The following is a 27,166-nucleotide window of genomic DNA, read 5'->3' as shown; positions in this document are numbered from 1 at the left end:
TATTTGAGTAACATGTTTCTAAACATGTGTGTGTTTCTCCACTGTGTGTTTGTCCAGTGATTGTGTGTTCAGTGTTTGTGTGTGTCAAGGGTTTGTGTGTGGCCAGTGTGTGTGTGTGTGTGTCCAGTGTGTGTGGGTCACTGGACACAAACACTGGCCACACACATATGGTGTGGACTATGTTTGTCTGGTAAACACATGTGGATCTGGTGAACAGTTATCACTTGTTGACCAACTACAGGAATACTGACCTCAGAGTCTCCAGTTTACAGTGGGGATTCCCCAGTCCATCAGAGAGCAGCTTCACTCCTGAATCCTTCAGGTCATTGTTACTCAGATCCAGCTCTCTCAGGTGTGAGGGGTTGGACTCCAGAGCTGAGACCAGAGAAGCACAGCATTCCTCTGTGACTAGACAGCCTGACAGCCTGCAAAGAGTCAAATCATATTAAAAACACACTGATATTCTTTGGTGGTGAAAATAGTGGCAGTATTTTGTTTCAAAATATTTAGTCACATCAGTGAAAAATGTTGTTGTAGAATGTTTAATGTAATGGTAAGATAATGACTAAATTATTTATACGTTTAAAGTAATGTTTAGACAGTATTCCACCCTGTCACTGTATATGGAAATGTGTTTGAATCATAAGATATTCTTGAATGTGGAAAAGACAAGGAACTGTGGCAGACAACTTATGACCACTGTGAAACTGATAACAGGGAAGGAAGGGAAGGAGGTCTCCCCACCCAGAGAGGGGAAAAACCGTTGAGCAGTAGATTGTGTAGCATGTTGCAGGATATGATTAGCAATGTATGTGTTGGAAAAAACGTGTAAACAGCATTGACAGTGTTAGAGAGGAGGAGGGGCATTTATATGACCAAATGTGAAAGGCTATGTGCATGTATGATTTTTAGAGCTCTCGTGAATAAACATTCTGATTATTGTAAGCTGGAACTCTGTCTGTTTCATTCAACTAGAATCTTACAAATTCTGGGTTGCAGACTGAGTAGTTTAATTGAGCTTCAGTTTATGAACATTGATAACATAATTCTCGTAACAAATGTACGGTACAAATATTATAGTAGACTGACCAGACCAGTTTAAAAAGCAGTATCAGTCAAAAGACAGAGAGTGAGGTATCAGATTTAGATTGTATTGAGTATACAGTCCACACCATATCTATTTAGACAGTGAGGTATCAGATTTAGATTGTATTGAGTATACAGTCCACACCATATCTATTTTGACAGTGAGGTATCAGATTTAGATTGTATTGAGTATACAGTCCACACCATATCTATTTAGACAGTGAGGTATCAGATTTAGATTGTATTGAGTATACAGTCCACACCATATCTATTTAGACAGTGAGGTATCAGATTTAGATTGTATTGAGTATACAGTCCACACCATATCTATTTAGACAGTGAGGTATCAGATTTAGATTGTATTGAGTATACAGTCCACACCATATCTATTTAGACAGTGAGGTATCAGATTTAGATTGTATTGAGTATACAGTCCACACCATATCTATTTAGACAGTGAGGTATCAGATTTAGATTGTATTGAGTATACAGTCCACACCATATCTATTTAGACAGTGAAGCTAACATTTTAAATGTGTCTCTATACTCCAACATTTTGGATTTCAGATCAAATGTTTCATATGAGGTGACAGTATATAATGTCACCTTTAATTTGAGGGTATTTTAAAACATATCTGTTTCACCGTTTAGAAAAATAAAATCACTTCATGTATCTAGTCCCCCCTTTTGAAGAAGTCATAAGTATTCTGACCAATTGACTTACAGTGTATTAAAGGAGTCAAAAGTTTAGTATTTTGGCCCATATTATTTGAACACAATGACTACATCAAGCCTGTGACTGCCTTGATTGAGAAAGATCATGAATGGATCATTAATGATAATGATTGAGAGAGTTACAGAGGCTACAACAAAACGTGCTAATCTCTCACCATTACCAATAACAGAGACTACAACAAAACATACTAACCTCTCACCATTACCAATAACAGAGGCTACAACAAAACATGCTTTAAAACTGTAAGCTTCACTGTCCAAACACATATGGTGTGGACTATGTGTGTCTGGTAAACACATTTGGATCTGGTGAACAGTTATCACTTGTTGACCAACTACAGGAATACTGACCTCAGAGTCTCCAGTTTACAGTGTGGATTCCCCAGTCCATCAGAGAGCAGCTCCACTCCTGAATCCTTCAGGTCATTGTTACTCAGATCCAGTTCTTTCAGGTGTGAGGGGTTTGACCTCAGAGATGAGACCAGAGAAGCACAGCCTTCCTCTGTGACTAGACAGCCTGACAGCCTGCAAAGAGTCAAATCATATTAAAAACACACTGATATTCTTTGGTGGTGAAAATAGTGGCAGTATTTTGTTTCAAAATATTTAGTCACATCAGTGTCTTGAAATCTGCCACATCTATTCATAAATTAATGAATGTATAATTATTATGAATGATCAAAGTATTGCTTGTAGAGAGAAAAATGTATAGTACAAATATTATAGTAGACTGACCAGACCAGTTTAAAAAGCAGTATCAGTCAGAAGACAGACAGTGAGGTATCAGATTTAGATTGTATTGAGTATACAGTCCACACCATATCTATTTAGACAGTGAGGTATCAGATTTAGATTGTATTGAGTATACAGTCCACACCATATATATTTAGACAGTGAGGTATCAGATTTATATTGTATTGAGTATACAGTCCACACCATATCTGTTTTGACAATGAAGCTAACTTTTAAAATGTGTCTCTATACTCCAACAATTTAATAGTATATTAAAGTAGTCAAAAATGTAGTATTTGATCTGATATTTCCTTGAACGCAGCGACTACATCAAGCTTGTGACTCAAACTCGTTGATTACATTTGCAGTTTGTTTTGGGTTATGTCTTGGTTGTGTTTTGGGTTGTGTTTAAATACTAAAATGGTGGATGGTGTAAAGTCTGCTTCCAGATCACACTCTCAAACACATAGATCCCCTGAACGCAGCTCCAGATCCCAATCACCTAAATTCTGACCACACCTGTATGTCATTATCACACACTATTTAGTTCAGTTCTTTGCACCCCGTCACTGTGAGGTATTGTTTGTTTTGTGACACATGGCTACTTGGAGAGTTGAGTTTCCTGTAATTTACTCCTCCCGTGTACGATACTTTTTGCCTGCCTCACTAACGACGCCTTTTCCCGCACTGTTGCCTTGTTGGACCTCCTGTGTATGGCCTTCTGCCTGCCCCTGGACCCAGCTACCTGCCTCCTCCTGTGTATGGCCTTCTGCCTGCCCCTGGACCCAGCTACCTGCCTCCTCCTGTGTATGACCTTCTGCCTGCCCCTGGACCCAGCTACCTGCCTCCTCCTGTGTATGACCTTCTGCCTGCCTCTGGACCCAGCTACCTGCCTCCTCCTGTGTATGACCTTCTGCCTGCCCCTGGACCCAGCTACCTGCCTCCTCCTGTGTATGACCTTCTGCCTGCCCCTGGACCCAGCTACCTGCCTCCTCCTGTGTATGACCTTCTACCTGCCCCTGGACCCAGCTACCTGCCTCCTCCTGTGTATGACCTTCTGCCTGCCCCTGGACCCAGCTACCTGCCCCTGAACCCAGCTACCTGCCCCTGAACCCAGCTACCTGCCCCTGGACCCAGCTACCTGCCCCTGGACCCAGCTACCTGCCTCCTCCTGTGTATGACCTTCTGCCTACCCCTGGACCCAGCTACCTGCCTCCTCCTGTGTATGACCTTCTGCCTGCCCCTGGACCCAGCTACCTGCCTCCTCCTGTGTATGACCTTCTGCCTGTCCCTGAACCCAGCTACCTGCCTCCTCCTGTGTATGACCTTCTGCCTGCCCCTGGACCCAGCTACCTGCCTCCTCCTGTGTATGACCTTATGCCTGCCCCTGGACCCAGCTACCTGCCTCCTCCTGTGTATGACCTTATGCCTGCCCCTGAACCCAGCTACCTGCCTCCTCCTGTGTATGACCGTCTGCCTGCCCCTGGACCCAGCTACCTGCCTCCTCCTGTGTATGACCTTCTGCCTGCCCCTGGACCCAGCTACCTGCCTCCTCCTGTGTATGACCTTCTGCCTGCCCCTGGACCCAGCTACCTGCCTCCTCCTGTGTATGACCTTCTGCCTGCCCCTGAACCCAGCTACCTGCCTCCTCCTGTGTATGACCTTCTGCCTGCCCCTGGACCCAGCTACCTGCCTCCTCTTGTGTATGACCTTCTGCCTGCTCTTGGACCCAGCTACCTGCCTCCTCCTGTGTATGACCTTCTGCCTGCCCCTGGACCCAGCTACCTGCCTCCTCCTGTGTATGACCTTCTGCCTGCCCCTGGACCCAGCTACCTGCATCTTCCTGTGTATGACCTTCAGCCTGCCCCTGGACCCAGCTAACCTGCCTCCTCCTGTGTATGACCTTCTGCCTGCCCCTGGACCCAGCTACCTGCCTCCTCCTGTGTATGACCTTCAGCCTGCCCCTGGACCCAGCTACCTGCCTCCTCCTTTGTATGACCTTCTGCCTGCCCCTGGACCCAGCTACCTGCCTCCTCTTGTGTATGACCTTCTGCCTGCTCTTGGACCCAGCTACCTGCCTCCTCCTGTGTATGACCTTCTGCCTGCCCCTGGACCCAGCTACCTGCCTCCTCCTGTGTATGACCTTCTGCCTGCCCCTGGACCCAGCTACCTGCATCTTCCTGTGTATGACCTTCAGCCTGCCCCTGGACCCAGCTAACCTGCCTCCTCCTGTGTATGACCTTCTGCCTGCCCCTGGACCCAGCTACCTGCCTCCTCCTGTGGTCATTTACAATAAACACCTGCTGCACCCTGCAATTGAAACCAGCTCTCTGTCTCCCATTGTGTTCATTACAGATGATGACTGGAGTAATTTTCTGTCTAAGTGAGTAGATCAAATCAAATTTTATTTGTCACATACACATGGTTAGCAGATGTTAGTGCAAGTGTAGCGAAATGCTGGTGCTTCTATTTCCGACAATGCAGTAATAACCAACAAGTAATCTAGCTAACAATTCCAAAACTACTACCTTATAGACACAAGTGTAAGGGGATAAATAATATGTACATAAAGATATATGAATGAGTGATGGTACAGAGCAGCATAGGCAAGATACAGTAGATGGTATTGAGTGCAGTATATACATATGAGATGAGTATGTAAACAAAGTGGCATAGTTAAAGTGGCTAGTGATACATGTATTACATAAGGATGCAGTAGATGATACAGAGTACGGTATATACGTATACATATGAGATGAATAATGTAGGGTATGTAAACATTATATTAGGTAGCTTTATTAGGATGCTCTCGATTGTGCATCTGTAGAAGTTTGTGAGTGTTTTTGGTGACATGCCAAATTTCTTCAGCCTTCTGAGGTTGAAGAGGCGCTGCTGCGCCTTCTTCACGATGCTGTCTGTGTGGGTGGACCAATTCAGTTTGTCTGTGATGTGTACGCCGAGGAACTTAAAACTTAATACCCTCTCCACTACTGTTCCATCGATGTGGATAGGGGGGTGTTCCCTCTGCTGTTTCCTGAAGTCCACAATCATCTCCTTAGTTTTGTTGAAGTTGAGTGTGAGGTTATTTTCCTGACACCACACTCCGAGGGCCCTCACCTCGTCCCTGTAGGCCGTCTCGTCGTTGTTGGTAATCAAGCCTACCACTGTTGTGTCGTCCTCAAACTTGATGATTGAGTTGGAGGCGTGCGTGGCCACGCAGTCGTGGGTGAACAGGGCGTACAGGAGAGGGCTCAGAACGCACCCTTGTGGGGCCCCAGTGTTGAGGATCAGCGGGTGGGAGATGTTGTTGCCTATCCTCACCACCTGGGGGTGGCCCGTCAGGAAGTCCAGTATCCAGTTGCACAGGGCGGGGTCGAGACCCAGGATCTCGAGCTTGATGACGAGCTTGGAGGGCACTATGGTGTTAAATGCCGAGCTGTAGTCGATGAACAGCATTCTCACATAGGTATTCCTCTTGTCCAGATGGGTTAGGGCAGTGTGCAGTGTGGTTGAGATTGCATCGTCTGTGGACCTATTTGGGCGGTAAGCAAATTGGAGTGGGTCTAGGGTATCAGGTAGGGTGGAGGTGATATGGTCCTTGACTAGTCTCTCAAAGCACTTCATGATGACGGAAGTGAGTGCTACGGGGCGGTAGTCGTTTAGCTCAGTTACCTTAGCTTTCTTGGGAACAGGAACAATGGTGGCCCTCTTGAAGCATGTGGGAACAACAGACTGGGATAGGGATTGATGGAATATGTCCGTAAACACACCAGCCAGCTGGTCTGCGCATGCTCTGAGGGCGCGGCTGGGGATGCCGTCTGGGCCTGCAGCCTTGCGAGGGTTGACACGTTTAAATGTTTTCCTCACGTCGGCTGCAGTGAAGGAGAGTCCGCATGTTTTAGTTGCGGGCCGTGTCAGTGGCACTGTATTGTCCTCAAAGCGGGCAAAAAGTTATTTAGTCTGCCTGGGAGCAAGACATCCTGGTCCGTGACGGGGCTGGTTTTCTTTTTGTAATCCGTGATTGACTGTAGACCCTGCCACATACCTCTTGTGTCTGAGCCGTTGAATTGAGATTCTACTTTGTCTCTATACTGACGCTTAGCTTGTTTGATTGCCTTGCGGAGGGAATAGTTACACTGTTTGTATTCGGTCATGTTTCCAGTCACCTTGCCCTGATTAAAAGCAGTGGTTCGCGCTTTCAGTTTCACGTGAATGCTACCATCAATCCACGGTTTCTGGTTTGGGAATGTTTTAATCGTTGCTATGGGAACGACATCTTCAACGCACGTTCTAATGAACTAGCTCACCGAATCAGCGTATTCGTCATTGTTGTTGTCTGACGCAATACGGAACATATCCCAGTCCACGTGATGGAAGCAGTCTTGGAGAGTGGAATCAGATTGGTCGGACAAGCGTTGAACAGACCTCAGCGCGGGAGCTTCTTGTTTTAGTTTCTGTCTGTAGGCAGGGATCAACAAAATGGAGTCGTGGTCAGCTTTTCCAAAAGGAGGCCGGGGCAGGGCCTTATATGCGTCGCGGAAGTTGGAATAGCAATGATCCAAGGTTTTTCCAGCCCTGGTTGCGCAATCGATATGCTGATACAATTTAGGGAGTCTTGTTTTCAGATTAGCCTTGTTAAAATCCCCAGCTACAATGAATGCAGCCTCCGGATATATGGATTCCAGTTTGCAAAGTATCAAATAAAGTTTGTTCAGAGCCATCGATGTGTCTGCTTGGGGGGGATATATACGGCTGTGATTATAATTGAAGAGAATTCCCTTGGTAGATAATGCGGTCGACATTTGATTGTGAGGAATTCTAAATCAGGTGAACAGAAGGACTTGAGTTCCTGTATGTTGTTGTGGCCACACCACGTCACGTTAACCATGAAGCATACGCCCCCGCCCCTCTTCTTACCAGAAAGATGTTTGTTTCTGTCGGCGCGATGCGTGGAGAAACCAGCTGGCTGCACCGACTCCGTTAGCGTCTCTCTAGTGAGCCATGTTTCCGTGAAGCAAAGAATGTTACAGTCTCTGATGTCCCTCTGGAATGCTACCCTTGCTCGGATTTCATCAACCTTGTTGTCAAGAGACTGGACATTGGCGAGGAGAATGCTAGGGAGTGGTGCACGATGTGCCCGTCTCCGGAGTCTGACCAGAAGACCGCTTCGTTTTCCCCTTTTACGAGGTCGTTTTTTGGGGTCGCCGGCTGGGATCCATTCTGTTGTCCTGGGTGAACAGGCAGAACACAGGATCCGCTTCGCGAAAGTCATATTCTTGGTCGTACTGATGGTGAGTTGACACTGCTCTTATGTTCAGTAGTTCTTCTCGACTGTATGTAATGAAACCTAAGATGACCTGGGGTACTAATGTAATAAATAACACGTAAAAAAACAAAAAACTGCATAGTTTCCTAGGAACGCAGCGAGACCAGGCGGCCATCTCTGTCGGCGCCGGAAGTAGTTCGAGGCTACAACAAAACATGCTAACCTCTCACCATTACCAATAACAGAGGCTACAACAAAACATGCTAACCTGTCACCATTACCAATAACAGAGACTAAAACAAAACATGCTAACCTCTCAACATTACCAATAACAGAGGCTACAACAAAACATACTAACCTCTCACCATTACCAATAACAGACGCTACAACAAAACATGCTAACCTCTCACCATTACCAATAACAGAGGCTACAACAAAACATGCTAACCTCTCACCATTACCAATAACAGAGGCTACAATAAAACATACTAACCTCTCACCATTACCAATAACAGAGGCTATAACAAAACATGCTAACCTCTCACCCTTACCAATAACAGAGAATACAACAAAACATGCTAACCTCTCACCATTACCAATAACAGAGACTAAAACAAAACATGCTAACCTCTCAACATTACCAATAACAGAGGCTACAACAAAACATACTAACCTCTCACCATTACCAATAACAGACGCTACAACAAAACATGCTAACCTCTCACCATTACCAATAACAGAGGATACAACAAAACATGCTAACCTCTCACCATTACCAATACCAGAGACTACAACAAAACATGCTAACCTCTCACCATTACCAATAACAGAGGGGGTCTGATCTTGGTGCCTCTAACTTTCTCATTCATCATCATTCACGAGTCATTCATGATTATTCATAATCACATAGCATCCACATGAATGTAGAAGTGTTCAGAAACATCTTCTATTCTTACTGACAATACAAGTGAAGTGACTCCAAAATGACAGGACATTATTCACCATTCAGTTTCTATTAGGAAAATAATCTAAAACACAACCAAGACAAACTGCAAATGAATTACTGTAAATGTATTCAACAAGTTTGTAGAATCACAAGCCTGATGAAATCACTGCAGAAAAATATTGGACTAAACTTTTGACTAAATGAATATGTCCAAATGATTACGACTTTTTCAAATTGGAGAACTAGATACATAAAGTGCTTTCATTTCTAAACTGTAAAATACATACTGTACATACCTTTAAATAAAAGGTGACATTCTGTCCTGTCTCCTAATATGAAACATTCTATCTCAAATCCAAAATGCTGGAGCAGAGCACCAAATGTAAAACTCTAAGCTTCACTGTCCAAACACATATGGTGTGGACTATGTGTGCCTGGTAAACACATGTGGATCTGGTGAACAGTTATCACTTGTTGACCAACTACAGGAATACTGACCTCAGAGTCTCCAGTTTACAGTGGGGATTCCCCAGTCCATCAGAGAGCAGCTTCACTCCTGAATCCTTCAGGTCATTGTTACTCAGGTCCAGCTCTCTCAGGTGTGAGGGGTTCGACCTCAGAGCTGACACCAGAGAAGCACAGCCTTCCTCTGTGACTCCACAGCCTGACAGCCTGACAAAGAGATCATCATGACTTCACAAACACACTGTTAATTTAACACCAGAAGTGTAGAAGGAAAATAGCAGATGTATTTGGTTGATTCTCCCAAACCACATATAGATTAATCTTCCATCTCCTAGAATTGTGTGGTCATATTGTTATACTAGATTGAAAATCAATGCACGGATTCAACATGTCATTCAATATAATATTATATAATTAACCCAAAACTGAATATTTCTTCCTGATGATTACTATATAAATGTCATTTTATTTACTCACAGAACAGCTCTGGAGGCTTTGACCACTGGCAGCAGCCTCAGAAGACCTTCCTCTGATCCGGAGTATTTCTTTAGGTCAAACACATCCAGCTCCTTTTCTGAAGTCAGCAACACAAAGACCAGAGCTGACCACTGTGCAAGTGACAGTTTGGCTCTAGAGAGATTTCCTGATCTCAGGTATCTTTGGATCTCCTCCACTAGAGAATGGTCATTCAGTTCATTCAGACAGTGGAACAGATTGATGCACCTCTCTGGAGAAGGATTCTCCCTCATCTTCTCCTTGATGTACTTGACTGTTTCTTCATGGCTCTGTGAGCTGCTTCTTGTCTTTGTCAGTAGACCTCGTAAGTGCTTCTGATTGGACTCCAGTGAGAGGCCCAGAAGGAAGCGGAGGAAAAGGTCCAGGTTTCCCGTCTCACTTTGTAAGGCTTTATCCACAGCACTCTTGTAGAAAGTAACTTCAGGCTCGTCGTTTGTTTGCAGTTCATCCATTAGATTCTCATTGTTGTTGATGAATGAGAGGAACACATATACAGCAGCCAGAAACTCCTGAATGCTCAGATGAACAAAGCAGTACACCTTGTACTGGTACAGCCCACATTCCTCTTTAAAGAGCTGTGTGCACAATCCTGAGTACACTGAGGCTTCATTGACATCAATGCCAGCCTCTTTCAGGTCTTCTTCATAGAAAATCAGATTACCATTCACAAGCTGTTGGAAAGCCAGTTTTCCCAGTGACAGAATGCTCTCTTTATTCCAGTCTGGACCTGTCTCTTCTTTCCCAAGATACTTTTCATTCTTCTGTTTGGTATGAAACACCACAAGGTGTGTGTACATCTCAGTCAGAGTCTTGGGCATCTCTTCTCTCTTATGTTTCAGCATGTGTTCAAGGACTGTTGCAGAAATCCAACAGAAGACTGGAATGTGGCACATGATGTGGAGGCTCCTTGATGTCTTTATGTGTGAGATGATTCTGCTGGCCAGGTCCTCGTCACTGAATCTATTCCTGAAGTACTCCTCCTTCTGTGGGTCATTGAACCCTCGTACCTCTGTCACCTGGTCAACACACCCTGAAGGGATCTTATGGGCTGCTGCAGGTCGGGTAGTTATCCAGAGGAGAGCAGAGGGGAGCAGATCTCCCTTGATGAGATTTGTCAGCAGAACATCCACTGATGTTGACTCTGTGACGTCCCAACAGATCTTGTTCTTCTGGAAGTCTAGGGGCAGTCGGCATTCATCCAGACCATCAAAGATGAACAGAACTTTGTATTTGTCGTAGTTGGAGATTCTTGATTGTTTGGTTACCATTGAGAACTGATGGAGAAGTTCAATGAACGTGTGTTTGTCCTCTTTCATCAAATTCAGCTCCCGAAAAGGGAATGAAAATACAAATTGGACATCCTGATTTGCCTTTCCTTCAGCCCAGTCGAGAGTGAACTTCTGCACAGAGACTGTTTTTCCAATGCCAGCGACTCCCTTTGTCAGCACAGTTCTGATAGGTTTATCTTGTCCAGTTAAGGGTTTGAAGATGCCGTTACATTTGATTGCAGTCTCTGGTCTTGCTTGTTTCCTGGTTGTTGTCTCAATCTGTCTCAGCTCATGTTCATTATTGACCTCTCCTGTTCCACCCTCTGTGATGTAGAGCTCTGTGTAGATCTTATTGAGAAGTGTTGGGTTTCCTTGTTTAGCGATCCCCTCAAATACACATTGAAACTTCTTCTTTAGATTAGATTTGAGTTCACGTTGGCAAATCACAGCAGGATCATCTGAATGAAGAGGATATTCATATTATGTCTTTTTTAATGTCTACAGTATTGTAGGACTGTTATGGTGCTTAAATTATAATAATTTATTATCTTAACTGCCTGTATAAATGTGTAAATGTTTTCATAGTGCATTACAGACTGGTGTGACTTGATTATATTATTATTGGTATTATTGATGGTATTATTAATGTTGTCTCTCTCTCTCTCTCTAAATTAATCACCACAACACATCCCTGCTGCTACTTGATGAGGTCACTAGGTGTTGTATTAAGGCTGCTACAATATCATTGAGTTACACAGCTACTTTAGCTGTACTTTAGCTACAGCTTTTAAATGTTATAAAACATCATTCAACATGAGGCAGACAGATCTTACATTTCTCCAGTGTGTCAGCAAGCTCCTTCTGGTTCATTTTCCTCAGGACGTGCAGTGTGATCTTCAGAGCCCCCTCTCTGGCACTGCTCTCCTGCTTCTCATCTTCAGGGTCCACCACTTCCTTATCCTGCTTCTGACTCTCAAAGCCTTCTGGGAGTTCTGGACTAAGAATCCTCTTGAACATCTTCAGCTCGTTCTTCACAAATGTCATCATTTTCTCTTCAAGCAACTGAAATAAATAAAGTAAATAAGTTAATCAAGAGAATAAATGCTGTCTCATCAACACATTAATGAATGATTGACAGATCAACTTTACTTGAGGTAAACAAAAACAAATGGACATAACAGGACCACATACACTGAATATGGAGGCCAGGTCTGTTTGATGACTCTGGGAAGACTGACCACTGAGAATCTCTGACTCTGATCTCCCCTGTTGGTTTCTGTGGACAAAACATGAGATTACATCTCCTCACCCAGGGAGTTCACACACACACACACACACACACACACACACACACACACACACAGGGAGGGAATGTTCTGTTTGTTTAATATTGTTTTACGACTATGAAAATGGACAAAATTATTAGCCTATGGATTATGAAGAGGAGAAATGACTAGAGACAGTGTTGTTTAACTCACTGACCATGACCCATGAGTTCTTCTTACCTTTGTTCAGTAGAAAAGTCTCCCTCTCTAAAGTGTATAGGACGACCCATAGACCAGTCACTCTTCATGGACACACAGCTGGGTACAGGGGAGGCTGGTCTCTCCTGCTGGATTGGTCTTCAACACAACAGAGACAAACATTACATCTCATCTACTCTGAGCTCAGATGGGGAAACATAAGAAAAGAAAAAAAAGCTATATATTTTACTTTCTACAAGAGTGCTGTATCTAGAAATGAGCTTAGCTTTTATAATTAACGAAGTTATGTTTATGTTAAGTTTTTTTTGCTAAATGAGGAGATGTTACGTGGGTACCTGCTTCTATAAACCAATGACGAGATGCCACGTGGGTACCTGCTTCTATAAACCAATGAGGAGATGGCACGTGGGTACCTGCTTCTAGAAACCAATGAGGAGATGCAGCGAGAAACTGCGTCACAAATAGAACTGACTTCTAGACGCTCGTTGGCGCGCGAGAGCAGTGTGTCATTTTTTATAACGAAATTAATTTTGCGTCGCGAGCGTTGTCGACAGTCTGTCAGCCCCGCTAAAAGGCTGGTGTCTTTACTCTGCCTTCTCCGGGGGCACGTCGAGGTAAATTTACTAACCGGGAGGGTTGAATGATGTCATTTATTGGAGGGCTGGAAGACGCACTCTCGAGGTTGTTTTCTCACAATATCAGATATTAAGATGATTTTTATAATGAATGTATACTGAGGTTGAGGTTCTGACTAGTGATTATTTACCCGGTGTTCAATACCTGCTATTAAGGCGCCCTGAAAATAATATTCAAAAGTTTGGTCCTTGGACACAGACGGGTTAAACACTAAAGTTACCGTCCATCTAGTGAAGAGAGGAGAACCGGACAGAGGTAGCCAGCATCCGTCAACGAGAGAGGGAGAAGCCCTCCACGGGATTTAACAGGTGGAAGAAACAACCGGGGAGCTCCATCGGTCCACAAGAAATGCAGACAGCCGGTGATGATGTAGTGGTAGCTATGGTAACTAGGATGCTGCTGGTAGAGTAGCTAGCTAGCTTACCGAGCTGTACCGACTAGCTTGGATAACTAGGATGCTGCTGGTAGAGTAGCTAGCTAGATTACCGAGCTGTTCCGACTAGCTAGGATAACTAGGATGCTGCTGGTAGAGTAGCTAGCTAGCTTACCGAGCTTTAATTAGCTTGGTTAGTTAGCAGGTCGTTCGTCTGTCCCTCGTCTCGATGATGAATCCGGTGAACCACAAAATGAAACAAGGATAGAGAGTGAAAAGGATCTGGCTACACTCACACTGTCCCTGACCGTAAAGAAAAAAGCAAATTGAACAGTAAACTTCGGTGTCTCAACACTGTAACAAACTCCGTAGTTATTCCCCAAGATCACCTCAGTCCACTCTGCGCGTAACCGGCTTGGCGCCACACCGAACGGGGACGCGGACAGTTCTGTACGGGGACGCCATCAACGTCATCTTACCTCTTAGCTTTGGTGTCATGTCCCCCAGAGAGATGCATTTTAGAGGCAGGGCCCCCCTCCTCTCTCTTCCCAGAGAGACTCATTTTAGAGCACTGACCCCTAAACAGAGATCCAACATGTTGGTTGTGGTTAACTCAGTGACAACTAAACAGAGATCCAACATGTTGGTTGTGGTTAACACAGTGACAACTAAACAGAGATCCAACATGTTGGTTGTGGTTAACACAGTGACAACTAAACAGAGATCCAACATGTTGGTTGTGGTTAACACAGTGACAACTAAACAGAGATCCAACATGTTGGTTGTAGTTAACACAGTGACAACTAAACAGAGATACAACATGTTGGTTGTAGTTAACACAGTGACAACTAAACAGAGATCCAACATGTTGGTTGTGGTTAACACAGTGACAACTAAACAGAGATCCAGCATGTTGGTTGTGGTTAACACAGTGACAACTAAACAGAGATCCAACATGTTGGTTGTGGTTAACACAGTGACAACTAAACAGAGATCCAACATGTTGGTTGTGGTTAACACAGTGACAACTAAACAGAGATCCAACATGTTGGTTGTGGTTAACACAGTGACAACTAAACAGAGATCCAACATGTTGGTTGTGGTTAACACAGTGTCAACTAAACAGAGATCCAACATGTTGGTTGTGGTTAACACAGTGACAACTAAACAGAGATACAACATGTTGGTTGTGGTTAACACAGTGACAACTAAACAGAGATCCAACATGTTGGTTGTGGTTAACACAGTGACAACTAAACAGAGATCCAACATGTTGGTTGTGGTTAACACAGTGACAACTAAACAGAGATCCAACATGTTGGTTGTGGTTAACACAGTGACACCTAAACAGAGATCCAACATGTTGGTTGTGGTTAACACAGTGACACCTAAACAGAGATCCAACATGTTGGTTGTGGTTAACACAGTGACAACTAAACAGAGATCCAGCATGTTGGTTGTGGTTAACACAGTGACAACTAAACAGAGATCCAACATGTTGGTTGTAGTTAACACAGTGACAACTAAACAGAGATACAACATGTTGGTTGTGATTAACACAGTGACAACTAAACAGAGATCCAACATGTTGGTTGTGGTTAACACAGTGACAACTAATTATTGAAGGTCAATTGTTCTCATTTATTCATTATCTCTTTGAGAAATAAAACATTTACTAACAGACATAGAAACAGTCAGGTGATTTAATGCATCACATGAATATGTAGTCCTGATTTATATTTTTCACCTTTTGTCCATAATAATAATAATATAATAATAATAATAACAATATAATATATAATAATATTAATAATAATGTCTCACTTTCTCTTTTAATAATTTCTCTCATTCTAGTGTGTTGCTTTGTTCAACAGGTATGATATTATGATGCTGTTACTGAATTCAGTTCATAATAACAATGTTAAGAAAAGTCTGTTCAGTGGTTTCATACCAAATTACACAGGAAGCAGGAGCTCATTGGAATTTAGAAAACAACAAATGTTCTGATATTCTGAAAGACGACTTACAATTTCTACATAAAAAATATACAAATTGGAAAATAACCGCGATATACAAATATATGAACAACATGTTTTTGAATGTGACTTGTCTACGCCCAGTTAGCGCCATTTTGTATGATTGAACTGTCACGTAGCTGTCCCAGGTGAAATGGACTGTTAGATCTGAGTGTTTTACTGTCATTCACTATACTAAAATAACACCAGACATTGAATTTTTCTACACACTTTACAATAATCCCTGGGAAGATTCTTACCTTGTAGCCTGAATTCACAACCAGAACATGTCAAGTCATTGAGATATTTTCCGTTGTGCTGAGAGAGAACCTTCCTGATGACAAGTGTCTCTGTATCTATATTCTAGGTTCAGTTGATCTTTGGATGCAATAATATCTGGTCAAAGTCTAGTGACACAACACCATAGTATATCATAACCATAACAGCAGTTGGCCAGTAAAGGCCATGGAATACTATAAAACAGGGTTCGTCAACTAGGTTTGGCTTCGGGACAATTGTTTTCTGAGTTAATGTCGGTGGGTCAGAACATAATGAACATGATATGATATGATATTAGCACAGTGATTTGGTCTACACTGCAAATGGAACAACATTTTAACACATTTGATTAGTACATAGTACATTCTGTGACAATAAATCATTTTGATCTGATTAAGTTCATAAAATCACCAATATCTCTATTAAATTCTAATGATTTGTTTATTTCTCTGTGTGTTGATTGGTGGGTTAAACAGGTGTATGTAGCCTACTGTAGTCTACACTACTTTATTAATGGGTAAAACAGGTCTATGTAGCCTACTGTAGTCTACACTACTTTATTAATGGGTAAAACAGGTCTATGTAGCCTACTGTAGTCTACACTACTTTATTAATGGGTAAAACAGGTGTATGTAACCTACTATAGTCTACACTACTTTATTAATGGGTAAAACAGGTCTATGTAGCCTACTGTAGTCTACACTACTTTATTAATGGGTAAAACAGGTGTATGTAGCCTACTGTAGTCTACACTACTTTATTAATGGGTAAAACAGGTCTATGTAGCCTACTGTAGTCTACACTACTTTATTAATGGGGTAAAACAGGTCTATGTAGCCTACTGTAGTCTACACTACTTTATTAATGGGTAAAACAGGTCTATGTAGTCTACTGTAGTCTACACTACTTTATTAATGGGTAAAACAGGTCTATGTAGTCTACTGTAGTCTACACTACTTTATTAATGGGTAAAACAGGTGTATGTAACCTACTGTAGTCTACACTACTTTATTAATGGGTAAAACAGGTCTATGTAGCCTACTGTAGTCTACACTACTTTATTAATGGGTAAAACAGGTGTATGTAGCCTACTGTAGTCTACACTACTTTATTAATGGGTAAAACAGGTCTATGTAGCCTACTGTAGTCTACACTACTTTATTAATGGGTAAAACAGGTCTATGTAGCCTACTGTAGTCTACACTACTTTATTAATGGGGTAAAACAGGTCTATGTAGCCTACTTTAGTCTACACTACTTTATTAATGGGTAAAACAGGTCTATGTAGCCTACTGTAGTCTACACTACTTTATTAATGGGTAAAACAGGTCTATGTAGCCTACTGTAGTCTACACTACTTTATTAATGGGTAAAACAGGTCTATGTAGCCTACTGTAGTCTACACTACTTTATTAATGGGTAAAACAGGTCTATGTAGCCTACTGTAGTCTACACTACTTTATTAATGGGGTAAAACAGGTCTATGTAGCCTACTTTAGTCTACACTACTTTATTAATGGGTAAAACAGGTCTATGTAGCCTACTGTAGTCTACACTACTTTATTAATGGGTAAAACAGGTCTATGTAGCCTACTGTAGTCTACACTACTTTATTAATGGGTAAAACAGGTCTATGTAGCCTACTGTAGTCTACACTACTTTATTAATGGGTAAAACAGGTCTATGTAGCCTACTGTAGTCTACACTACTTTATTAATGGGGTAAAACAGGTCTATGTAGCCTACTGTAGTCTACACTACTGTATTAATGGGTAAAACAGGTCTATGTAGCCTACTGTAGTCTACACTACTTTATTAATGGGTAAAACAGGTCTATGTAGCCTACTGTAGTCTACACTACTTTATTAATGGGTAAAACAGGTCTATGTAGCCTACTGTAGTCTACACTACTTTATTAATGGGTAAAACAGGTCTATGTAGCCTACTGTAGTCTACACTACTTTATTAATGGGTAAAACAGGTCTATTTGGCCTACTGTAGTCTACACTACTTTATTAATGGGTAAAACAGGTCTATGTAGCCTACTGTAGTCTTCACTACTTTATTAATGGGGTAAAACAGGTCTATGTAGCCTACTGTAGTCTACACTACTTTATTAATGGGTAAAACAGGTCTTTGTAGCCTACTGTAGTCTACACTACTTTATTAATGGGGTAAAACAGGTCTATGTAGCCTACTGTAGTCTACACTACTTTATTAATGGGTAAAACAGGTCTATTTGGCCTACTGTAGTCTACACTACTTTATTAATGGGGTAAAACAGGTCTATGTAGCCTACTGTAGTCTACACTACTTTATTAATGGGTAAAACAGGTCTATGTAACCTACTGTAGTCTACACTACTTTATTAATGGGTAAAACAGGTCTATGTAGCCTACTGTAGTCTACACTACTTTATTAATGGGTAAAACAGGTCTATTTGGCCTACTGTAGTCTACACTACTTTATTAATGGGGTAAAACAGGTCTATGTAGCCTACTGTAGTCTGCACTACTTTATTAATGGGTAAAACAGGTCTATGTAGCCTACTGTAGTCTACACTACTTTATTAATGGGGTAAAACAGGTCTATGTAGCCTACTGTAGTCTACACTACTTTATTAATGGGTAAAACAGGTCTATGTAGCCTACTGTAGTCTACACTACTTTATTAATGGGGTAAAACAGGTCTATGTAGCCTACTGCAGTCTACACTACTTTATTAATGGGTAAAACAGGTCTATGTAGCCTACTGTAGTCTGCACTACTTTATTAATGGGTAAAACAGGTCTATGTAGCCTACTGTAGTCTACACTACTTTATTAATGGGTAAAACAGGTCTATGTAGCCTACTGTAGTCTACACTACTTTAATAATGGGTAAAACAGGTCTATGTAGCCTACTGTAGTCTACACTACTTTATTAATGGGTAAAACAGGTCTATGTAGCCTACTGTAGTCTACACTACTTTATTAATGGGGTAAAACAGGTCTATGTAGCCTACTGTAGTCTACACTACTTTATTAATGGGTAAAATAGGTCTATGTAGCCTACTGTAGTCTACACTACTTTATTAATGGGTAAAACAGGTCTATGTAGCCTACTGTAGTCTACACTACTTTATTAATGGGTAAAACAGGTCTATGTAGCCTACTGTAGTCTACACTACTGTATTAATGGGTAAAACAGGTCTATGTAGCCTACTGTAGTCTACACTACTTTATTAATGGGGTAAAACAGGTGTATGTAGCCTACTGTAGTCTACACTACTTTATTAATGGGGTAAAACAGGTCTATGTAGCCTACTGTAGTCTACACTACTTTATTAATGGGTAAAACAGGTCTATGTAGCCTACTGTAGTCTACACTACTTTATTAATGGGGTAAAACAGGTATTTGTAGCCTACTGTAGTCTGCACTACTTTATTAATGGGTAAAACAGGTCTATGTAGCCTACTGTAGTCTACACTACTTTATTAATGGGTAAAACAGGTCTATGTAGCCTACTGTAGTCTACACTACTTTATTAATGGGGTAAAACAGGTCTATGTAGCCTACTGTAGTCTACACTACTTTATTAATGGGGTAAAACAGGTCTATGTAGCCTACTGTAGTCTACACTACTTTATTAATGGGTAAAACAGGTCTATGTAGCCTACTGTAGTCTACACTACTTTATTAATGGGTAAAACAGGTCTATGTAGCCTACTGTAGTCTACACTACTTTATTAATGGGTAAAACAGGTCTATGTAGCCTACTGTAGTCTACACTACTTTATTAATGGGGTAAAACAGGTCTATGTAGCCTACTGTAGTCTACACTACTTTATTAATGGGTAAAACAGGTCTATGTAGCCTACTGTAGTCTACACTACTTTATTAATGGGTAAAACAGGTCTATGTAGCCTACTTTAGTCTACACTACTTTATTAATGGGGTAAAACAGGTCTATGTAGCCTACTGTAGTCTACACTACTTTATTAATGGGGTAAAACAGGTCTATGTAGCCTACTGTAGTCTACACTACTTTATTAATGGGGTAAAACAGGTCTATGTAGTCTACTGTAGTCTACACTACTTTATTAATGGGTAAAACAGGTCTTTGTAGCCTACTGTAGTCTACACTACTTTATTAATGGGGTAAAACAGGTCTATGTAGCCTACTGTAGTCTACACTACTTTATTAATGGGTAAAACAGGTCTATTTGGCCTACTGTAGTCTACACTACTTTATTAATGGGGTAAAACAGGTCTATGTAGCCTACTGTAGTCTACACTACTTTATTAATGGGTAAAACAGGTCTATGTAACCTACTGTAGTCTACACTACTTTATTAATGGGTAAAACAGGTCTATGTAGCCTACTGTAGTCTACACTACTTTATTAATGGGTAAAACAGGTCTATGTAGCCTACTGTAGTCTACACTACTTTATTAATGGGGTAAAACAGGTCTATGTAGCCTACTGTAGTCTACACTACTTTATTAATGGGTAAAACAGGTCTATGTAGCCTACTGTAGTCTACACTACTTTATTAATGGGGTAAAACAGGTCTATGTAGCCTACTGTAGTCTACACTACTTTATTAATGGGTAAAACAGGTCTATGTAGCCTATTGTAGTCTGCACTACTTTATTAATGGGTAAAACAGGTCTATGTAGCCTACTGTAGTCTACACTACTTTATTAATGGGTAAAACAGGTCTATGTAGCCTACTGTAGTCTACACTACTTTATTAATGGGTAAAACAGGTCTATGTAGCCTACTGTAGTCTACACTACTTTATTAATGGGTAAAACAGGTCTATGTAGCCTACTGTAGTCTACACTACTTTATTAATGGGGTAAAACAGGTCTATGTAGCCTACTGTAGTCTACACTACTTTATTAATGGGTAAAACAGGTCTATGTAGCCTACTGTAGTCTACACTACTTTATTAATGGGTAAAACAGGTCTATGTAGCCTACTGTAGTCTACACTACTTTATTAATGGGTAAAACAGGTCTATGTAGCCTACTGTAGTCTACACTACTGTATTAATGGGTAAAACAGGTCTATGTAGCCTACTGTAGTCTACACTACTTTATTAATGGGGTAAAACAGGTGTATGTAGCCTACTGTAGTCTACACTACTTTATTAATGGGTAAAACAGGTCTATGTAGCCTACTGTAGTCTACACTACTTTATTAATGGGGTAAAACAGGTCTATGTAGCCTACTGTAGTCTACACTACTTTATTAATGGGGTAAAACAGGTCTATGTAGCCTACTGTAGTCTACACTACTTTATTAATGGGTAAAACAGGTCTATGTAGCCTACTGTAGTCTACACTACTTTATTAATGGGTAAAACAGGTCTATGTAGCCTACTGTAGTCTACACTACTTTATTAATGGGTAAAACAGGTCTATGTAGCCTACTGTAGTCTACACTACTTTATTAATGGGGTAAAACAGGTCTATGTAGCCTACTGTAGTCTACACTACTTTATTAATGGGTAAAACAGGTCTATGTAGCCTACTGTAGTCTACACTACTTTATTAATGGGTAAAACAGGTCTATGTAGCCTACTTTAGTCTACACTACTTTATTAATGGGGTAAAACAGGTCTATGTAGCCTACTGTAGTCTACACTACTTTATTAATGGGGTAAAACAGGTCTATGTAGCCTACTGTAGTCTACACTACTTTATTAATGGGGTAAAACAGGTCTATGTAGTCTACTGTAGTCTACACTACTTTATTAATGGGTAAAACAGGTCTATGTAGCCTACTGTAGTCTACACTACTTTATTAATGGGTAAAACAGGTCTATGTAGCCTACTGTAGTCTACACTACTTTATTAATGGGGTAAAACAGGTCTATGTAGCCTACTGTAGTCTACACTACTTTATTAATGGGTAAAACAGGTCTATGTAGCCTACTGTAGTCTACACTACTTTATTAATGGGTAAAACAGGTCTATGTAGCCTACTGTAGTCTACACTACTTTATTAATGGGGTAAAACAGGTCTATGTAGCCTACTGTAGTCTACACTACTTTATTAATGGGTAAAACAGGTCTATTTGGCCTACTGTAGTCTACACTACTTTATTAATGGGGTAAAACAGGTGTATGTAGCCTACTGTAGTCTACACTACTTTAGTAATGGGTAAAACAGGTCTATGTAGCCTACTGTAGTCTACACTACTTTATTAATGGGTAAAACAGGTGTATGTAGCCTACTGTAGTCTACACTACTTTATTAATGGGTAAAACAGGTCTATGTAGCCTACTAGGGTCTACACTACTTTATTAATGGGGTAAAACAGGTCTATGTAGCCTACTGTAGTCTACACTACTTTATTAATGGGTAAAACAGGTCTATGTAGCCTACTGTAGTCTACACTACTTTATTAATGGGTAAAACAGGTGTATGTAGCCTACTGTAGTCTACACTACTTTATTAATGGGTAAAACAGGTCTATGTAGCCTACTGTAGTCTACACTACTTTATTAATGGGTAAAACAGGTCTATGTAGCCTACTGTAGTCTACACTACTTTATTAATGGGTAAAACAGGTCTATGTAGTCTACTGTAGTCTACACTACTTTATTAATGGGTAAAACAGGTCTATTTGGCCTACTGTAGTCTACACTACTTTATTAATGGGGTAAAACAGGTGTATGTAGCCTACTGTAGTCTACACTACTTTATTAATGGGTAAAACAGGTCTATGTAGCCTACTGTAGTCTACACTACTTTATTAATGGGTAAAACAGGTCTATTTGGCCTACTGTAGTCTACACTACTTTATTAATGGGTAAAACAGGTCTATGTAGCCTACTGTAGTCTACACTACTTTATTAATGGGGTAAAACAGGTCTATGTAGCCTACTGTAGTCTACACTACTTTATTAATGGTAAAACAGGTGTATGTAGCCTACTGTAGTCTACACTACTTTATTAATGGGGTAAAACAGGTCTATGTAGCCTACTGTAGTCTACACTACTTTATTAATGGGTAAAACAGGTCTATGTAGCCTACTGTAGTCTACACTACTTTATTAATGGGGTAAAACAGGTCTATGTAGCCTACTGTAGTCTACACTACTTTATTAATGGGTAAAACAGGTCTATTTGGCCTACTGTAGTCTACACTACTTTATTAATGGGTAAAACAGGTCTATGTAGCCTACTGTAGTCTACACTACTTTATTAATGGGTAAAACAGGTGTATGTAGCCTACTGTAGTCTACACTACTTTATTAATGGGGTAAAACAGGTCTATGTAGCCTACTGTAGTCTACACTACTTTATTAATGGGGTAAAACAGGTCTATGTAGCCTACTGTAGTCTACTCTACTTTATTAATGGGTAAAACAGGTCTATGTAGCCTACTGTAGTCTACACTACTTTATTAATGGGTAAAACAGGTCTATGTAGCCTACTGTAGTCTACACTACTTTATTAATGGGTAAAACAGGTCTATGTAGCCTACTGTAGTCTACACTACTTTATTAATGGGTAAAACAGGTCTATGTAGTCTCCTGTAGTCTACACTACTTTATTAATGGGTAAAACAGGTCTATTTGGCCTACTGTAGTCTACACTACTTTATTAATGGGGTAAAACAGGTGTATGTAGCCTACTGTAGTCTACACTACTTTATTAATGGGTAAAACAGGTCTATGTAGCCTACTGTAGTCTACACTACTTTATTAATGGGTAAAACAGGTCTATTTGGCCTACTGTAGTCTACACTACTTTATTAATGGTAAAACAGGTGTATGTAGCCTACTGTAGTCTACACTACTTTATTAATGGGGTAAAACAGGTATATGTAGCCTACTGTAGTCTACACTACTTTATTAATGGGGTAAAACAGGTCTATGTAGCCTACTGTAGTCTACTCAACTTTATTAATGGGTAAAACAGGTCTATGTAGCCTACTGTAGTCTACACTACTTTATTAATGGGTAAAACAGGTCTATGTAGTCTACTGTAGTCTACACTACTTTATTAATGGGTAAAACAGGTCTATGTAGCCTACTGTAGTCTACACTACTTTATTAATGGGTAAAACAGGTCTATGTAGCCTACTGTAGTCTACACTACTTTATTAATGGGTAAAACAGGTCTATGTAGCCTACTGTAGTCTACACTACTTTATTAATGGGTAAAACAGGTCTATGTAGCCTACTGTAGTCTACACTACTTTATTAATGGGGTAAAACAGGTCTATGTAGCCTACTGTAGTCTACACTACTTTATTAATGGGTAAAACAGGTCTATGTAGCCTACTGTAGTCTACACTACTTTATTAATGGGGTAAAACAGGTCTATGTAGCCTACTGTAGTCTACACTACTTTATTAATGGGGTAAAACAGGTCTATGTAGCCTACTGTAGTCTACACTACTTTATTAATGGGGTAAAACAGGTGTATGTAGCCTACTGTAGTCTACACTACTTTATTAATGGGGTAAAACAGGTCTATGTAGCCTACTGTAGTCTACACTACTTTATTAATGGGTAAAACAGGTCTATGTAGCCTACTGTAGTCTACACTACTTTATTAATGGGGTAAAACAGGTATTTGTAGCCTACTGTAGTCTGCACTACTTTATTAATGGGTAAAACAGGTCTATGTAGCCTACTGTAGTCTACACTACTTTATTAATGGGTAAAACAGGTCTATGTAGCCTACTGTAGTCTACACTACTTTATTAATGGGGTAAAACAGGTCTATGTAGCCTACTGTAGTCTACACTACTTTATTAATGGGGTAAAACAGGTCTATGTAGCCTACTGTAGTCTACACTACTTTATTAATGGGTAAAACAGGTCTATGTAGCCTACTGTAGTCTACACTACTTTATTAATGGGTAAAACAGGTCTATGTAGCCTACTGTAGTCTACACTACTTTATTAATGGGTAAAACAGGTCTATGTAGCCTACTGTAGTCTACACTACTTTATTAATGGGGTAAAACAGGTCTATGTAGCCTACTGTAGTCTACACTACTTTATTAATGGGTAAAACAGGTCTATGTAGCCTACTGTAGTCTACACTACTTTATTAATGGGTAAAACAGGTCTATGTAGCCTACTTTAGTCTACACTACTTTATTAATGGGGTAAAACAGGTCTATGTAGCCTACTGTAGTCTACACTACTTTATTAATGGGGTAAAACAGGTCTATGTAGCCTACTGTAGTCTACACTACTTTATTAATGGGGTAAAACAGGTCTATGTAGTCTACTGTAGTCTACACTACTTTATTAATGGGTAAAACAGGTCTTTGTAGCCTACTGTAGTCTACACTACTTTATTAATGGGGTAAAACAGGTCTATGTAGCCTACTGTAGTCTACACTACTTTATTAATGGGTAAAACAGGTCTATTTGGCCTACTGTAGTCTACACTACTTTATTAATGGGGTAAAACAGGTCTATGTAGCCTACTGTAGTCTACACTACTTTATTAATGGGTAAAACAGGTCTATGTAACCTACTGTAGTCTACACTACTTTATTAATGGGTAAAACAGGTCTATGTAGCCTACTGTAGTCTACACTACTTTATTAATGGGTAAAACAGGTCTATGTAGCCTAATGTAGTCTACACTACTTTATTAATGGGGTAAAACAGGTCTATGTAGCCTACTGTAGTCTACACTACTTTATTAATGGGTAAAACAGGTCTATGTAGCCTACTGTAGTCTACACTACTTTATTAATGGGGTAAAACAGGTCTATGTAGCCTACTGTAGTCTACACTACTTTATTAATGGGTAAAACAGGTCTATGTAGCCTATTGTAGTCTGCACTACTTTATTAATGGGTAAAACAGGTCTATGTAGCCTACTGTAGTCTACACTACTTTATTAATGGGTAAAACAGGTCTATGTAGCCTACTGTAGTCTACACTACTTTATTAATGGGTAAAACAGGTCTATGTAGCCTACTGTAGTCTACACTACTTTATTAATGGGTAAAACAGGTCTATGTAGCCTACTGTAGTCTACACTACTTTATTAATGGGGTAAAACAGGTCTATGTAGCCTACTGTAGTCTACACTACTTTATTAATGGGTAAAACAGGTCTATGTAGCCTACTGTAGTCTACACTACTTTATTAATGGGTAAAACAGGTCTATGTAGCCTACTGTAGTCTACACTACTTTATTAATGGGTAAAACAGGTCTATGTAGCCTACTGTAGTCTACACTACTGTATTAATGGGTAAAACAGGTCTATGTAGCCTACTGTAGTCTACACTACTTTATTAATGGGGTAAAACAGGTGTATGTAGCCTACTGTAGTCTACACTACTTTATTAATGGGTAAAACAGGTCTATGTAGCCTACTGTAGTCTACACTACTTTATTAATGGGGTAAAACAGGTCTATGTAGCCTACTGTAGTCTACACTACTTTATTAATGGGGTAAAACAGGTCTATGTAGCCTACTGTAGTCTACACTACTTTATTAATGGGTAAAACAGGTCTATGTAGCCTACTGTAGTCTACACTACTTTATTAATGGGTAAAACAGGTCTATGTAGCCTACTGTAGTCTACACTACTTTATTAATGGGTAAAACAGGTCTATGTAGCCTACTGTAGTCTACACTACTTTATTAATGGGGTAAAACAGGTCTATGTAGCCTACTGTAGTCTACACTACTTTATTAATGGGTAAAACAGGTCTATGTAGCCTACTGTAGTCTACACTACTTTATTAATGGGTAAAACAGGTCTATGTAGCCTACTTTAGTCTACACTACTTTATTAATGGGGTAAAACAGGTCTATGTAGCCTACTGTAGTCTACACTACTTTATTAATGGGGTAAAACAGGTCTATGTAGCCTACTGTAGTCTACACTACTTTATTAATGGGGTAAAACAGGTCTATGTAGTCTACTGTAGTCTACACTACTTTATTAATGGGTAAAACAGGTCTATGTAGCCTACTGTAGTCTACACTACTTTATTAATGGGTAAAACAGGTCTATGTAGCCTACTGTAGTCTACACTACTTTATTAATGGGGTAAAACAGGTCTATGTAGCCTACTGTAGTCTACACTACTTTATTAATGGGTAAAACAGGTCTATGTAGCCTACTGTAGTCTACACTACTTTATTAATGGGTAAAACAGGTCTATGTAGCCTACTGTAGTCTACACTACTTTATTAATGGGGTAAAACAGGTCTATGTAGCCTACTGTAGTCTACACTACTTTATTAATGGGTAAAACAGGTCTATTTGGCCTACTGTAGTCTACACTACTTTATTAATGGGGTAAAACAGGTGTATGTAGCCTACTGTAGTCTACACTACTTTATTAATGGGTAAAACAGGTCTATGTAGCCTACTGTA

General features: G+C 40.5%; 3 protein-coding genes across 3 annotated transcripts in view; 1 reads left to right on the top strand and 2 right to left on the bottom strand.

Moving 5' to 3' along the window:
- The window catches only part of LOC110517709 (NLR family CARD domain-containing protein 3-like), a 283,581-nt gene that overhangs the window by 64,058 nt on the left and 192,357 nt on the right, over positions 1-27,166 (bottom strand). The gene's annotated exons all lie outside the window — the stretch shown is intronic.
- The window catches only part of LOC110513573 (NLR family CARD domain-containing protein 3-like), a 291,508-nt gene that overhangs the window by 190,070 nt on the left and 74,272 nt on the right, over positions 1-27,166 (top strand). The gene's annotated exons all lie outside the window — the stretch shown is intronic.
- Positions 9,096-15,944, bottom strand: LOC118948239 (NLR family CARD domain-containing protein 3-like). The gene is made up of 7 exons (XM_036973340.1): positions 15,783-15,944; positions 13,987-14,085; positions 12,520-12,636; positions 12,206-12,290; positions 11,848-12,076; positions 9,708-11,472; positions 9,096-9,437 (listed from the first exon to the last, which is right to left on the bottom strand). The coding sequence occupies exons 2-7, from the start codon at positions 14,067-14,069 to the stop codon at positions 9,248-9,250; spliced, it is 2,469 nt and encodes an 822-aa protein (XP_036829235.1). The 5' UTR covers positions 14,070-14,085; positions 15,783-15,944; the 3' UTR covers positions 9,096-9,247.

This window comes from Oncorhynchus mykiss, unplaced genomic scaffold, assembly GCF_013265735.2.
Source record: "Oncorhynchus mykiss isolate Arlee unplaced genomic scaffold, USDA_OmykA_1.1 un_scaffold_231, whole genome shotgun sequence".
NCBI lineage: Eukaryota > Metazoa > Chordata > Actinopteri > Salmoniformes > Salmonidae > Oncorhynchus > Oncorhynchus mykiss.
Note: the sequence above shows the minus strand (reverse complement) of the source record. Positions and strands in the feature narration are given on the sequence as shown.

Excerpts from the sequence above, each read along its gene's own strand:
- LOC118948239 (XM_036973340.1), bottom strand. The coding sequence starts at position 14,069 with ATGAGTCTCTCTGGGAAGAGAGAGGAGGGGGGCCCTGCCTCTAAAATG. Across the intron at positions 12,637-13,986 it reads CATGACACCAAAGCTAAGAG|ACCAATCCAGCAGGAGAGAC; the intron begins GTAAGATGACGT and ends GTTGTGTTGAAG. Across the intron at positions 9,438-9,707 it reads AAAGCCTCCAGAGCTGTTCT|GCTGTCAGGCTGTGGAGTCA; the intron begins GTGAGTAAATAA and ends TCTCTTTGTCAG.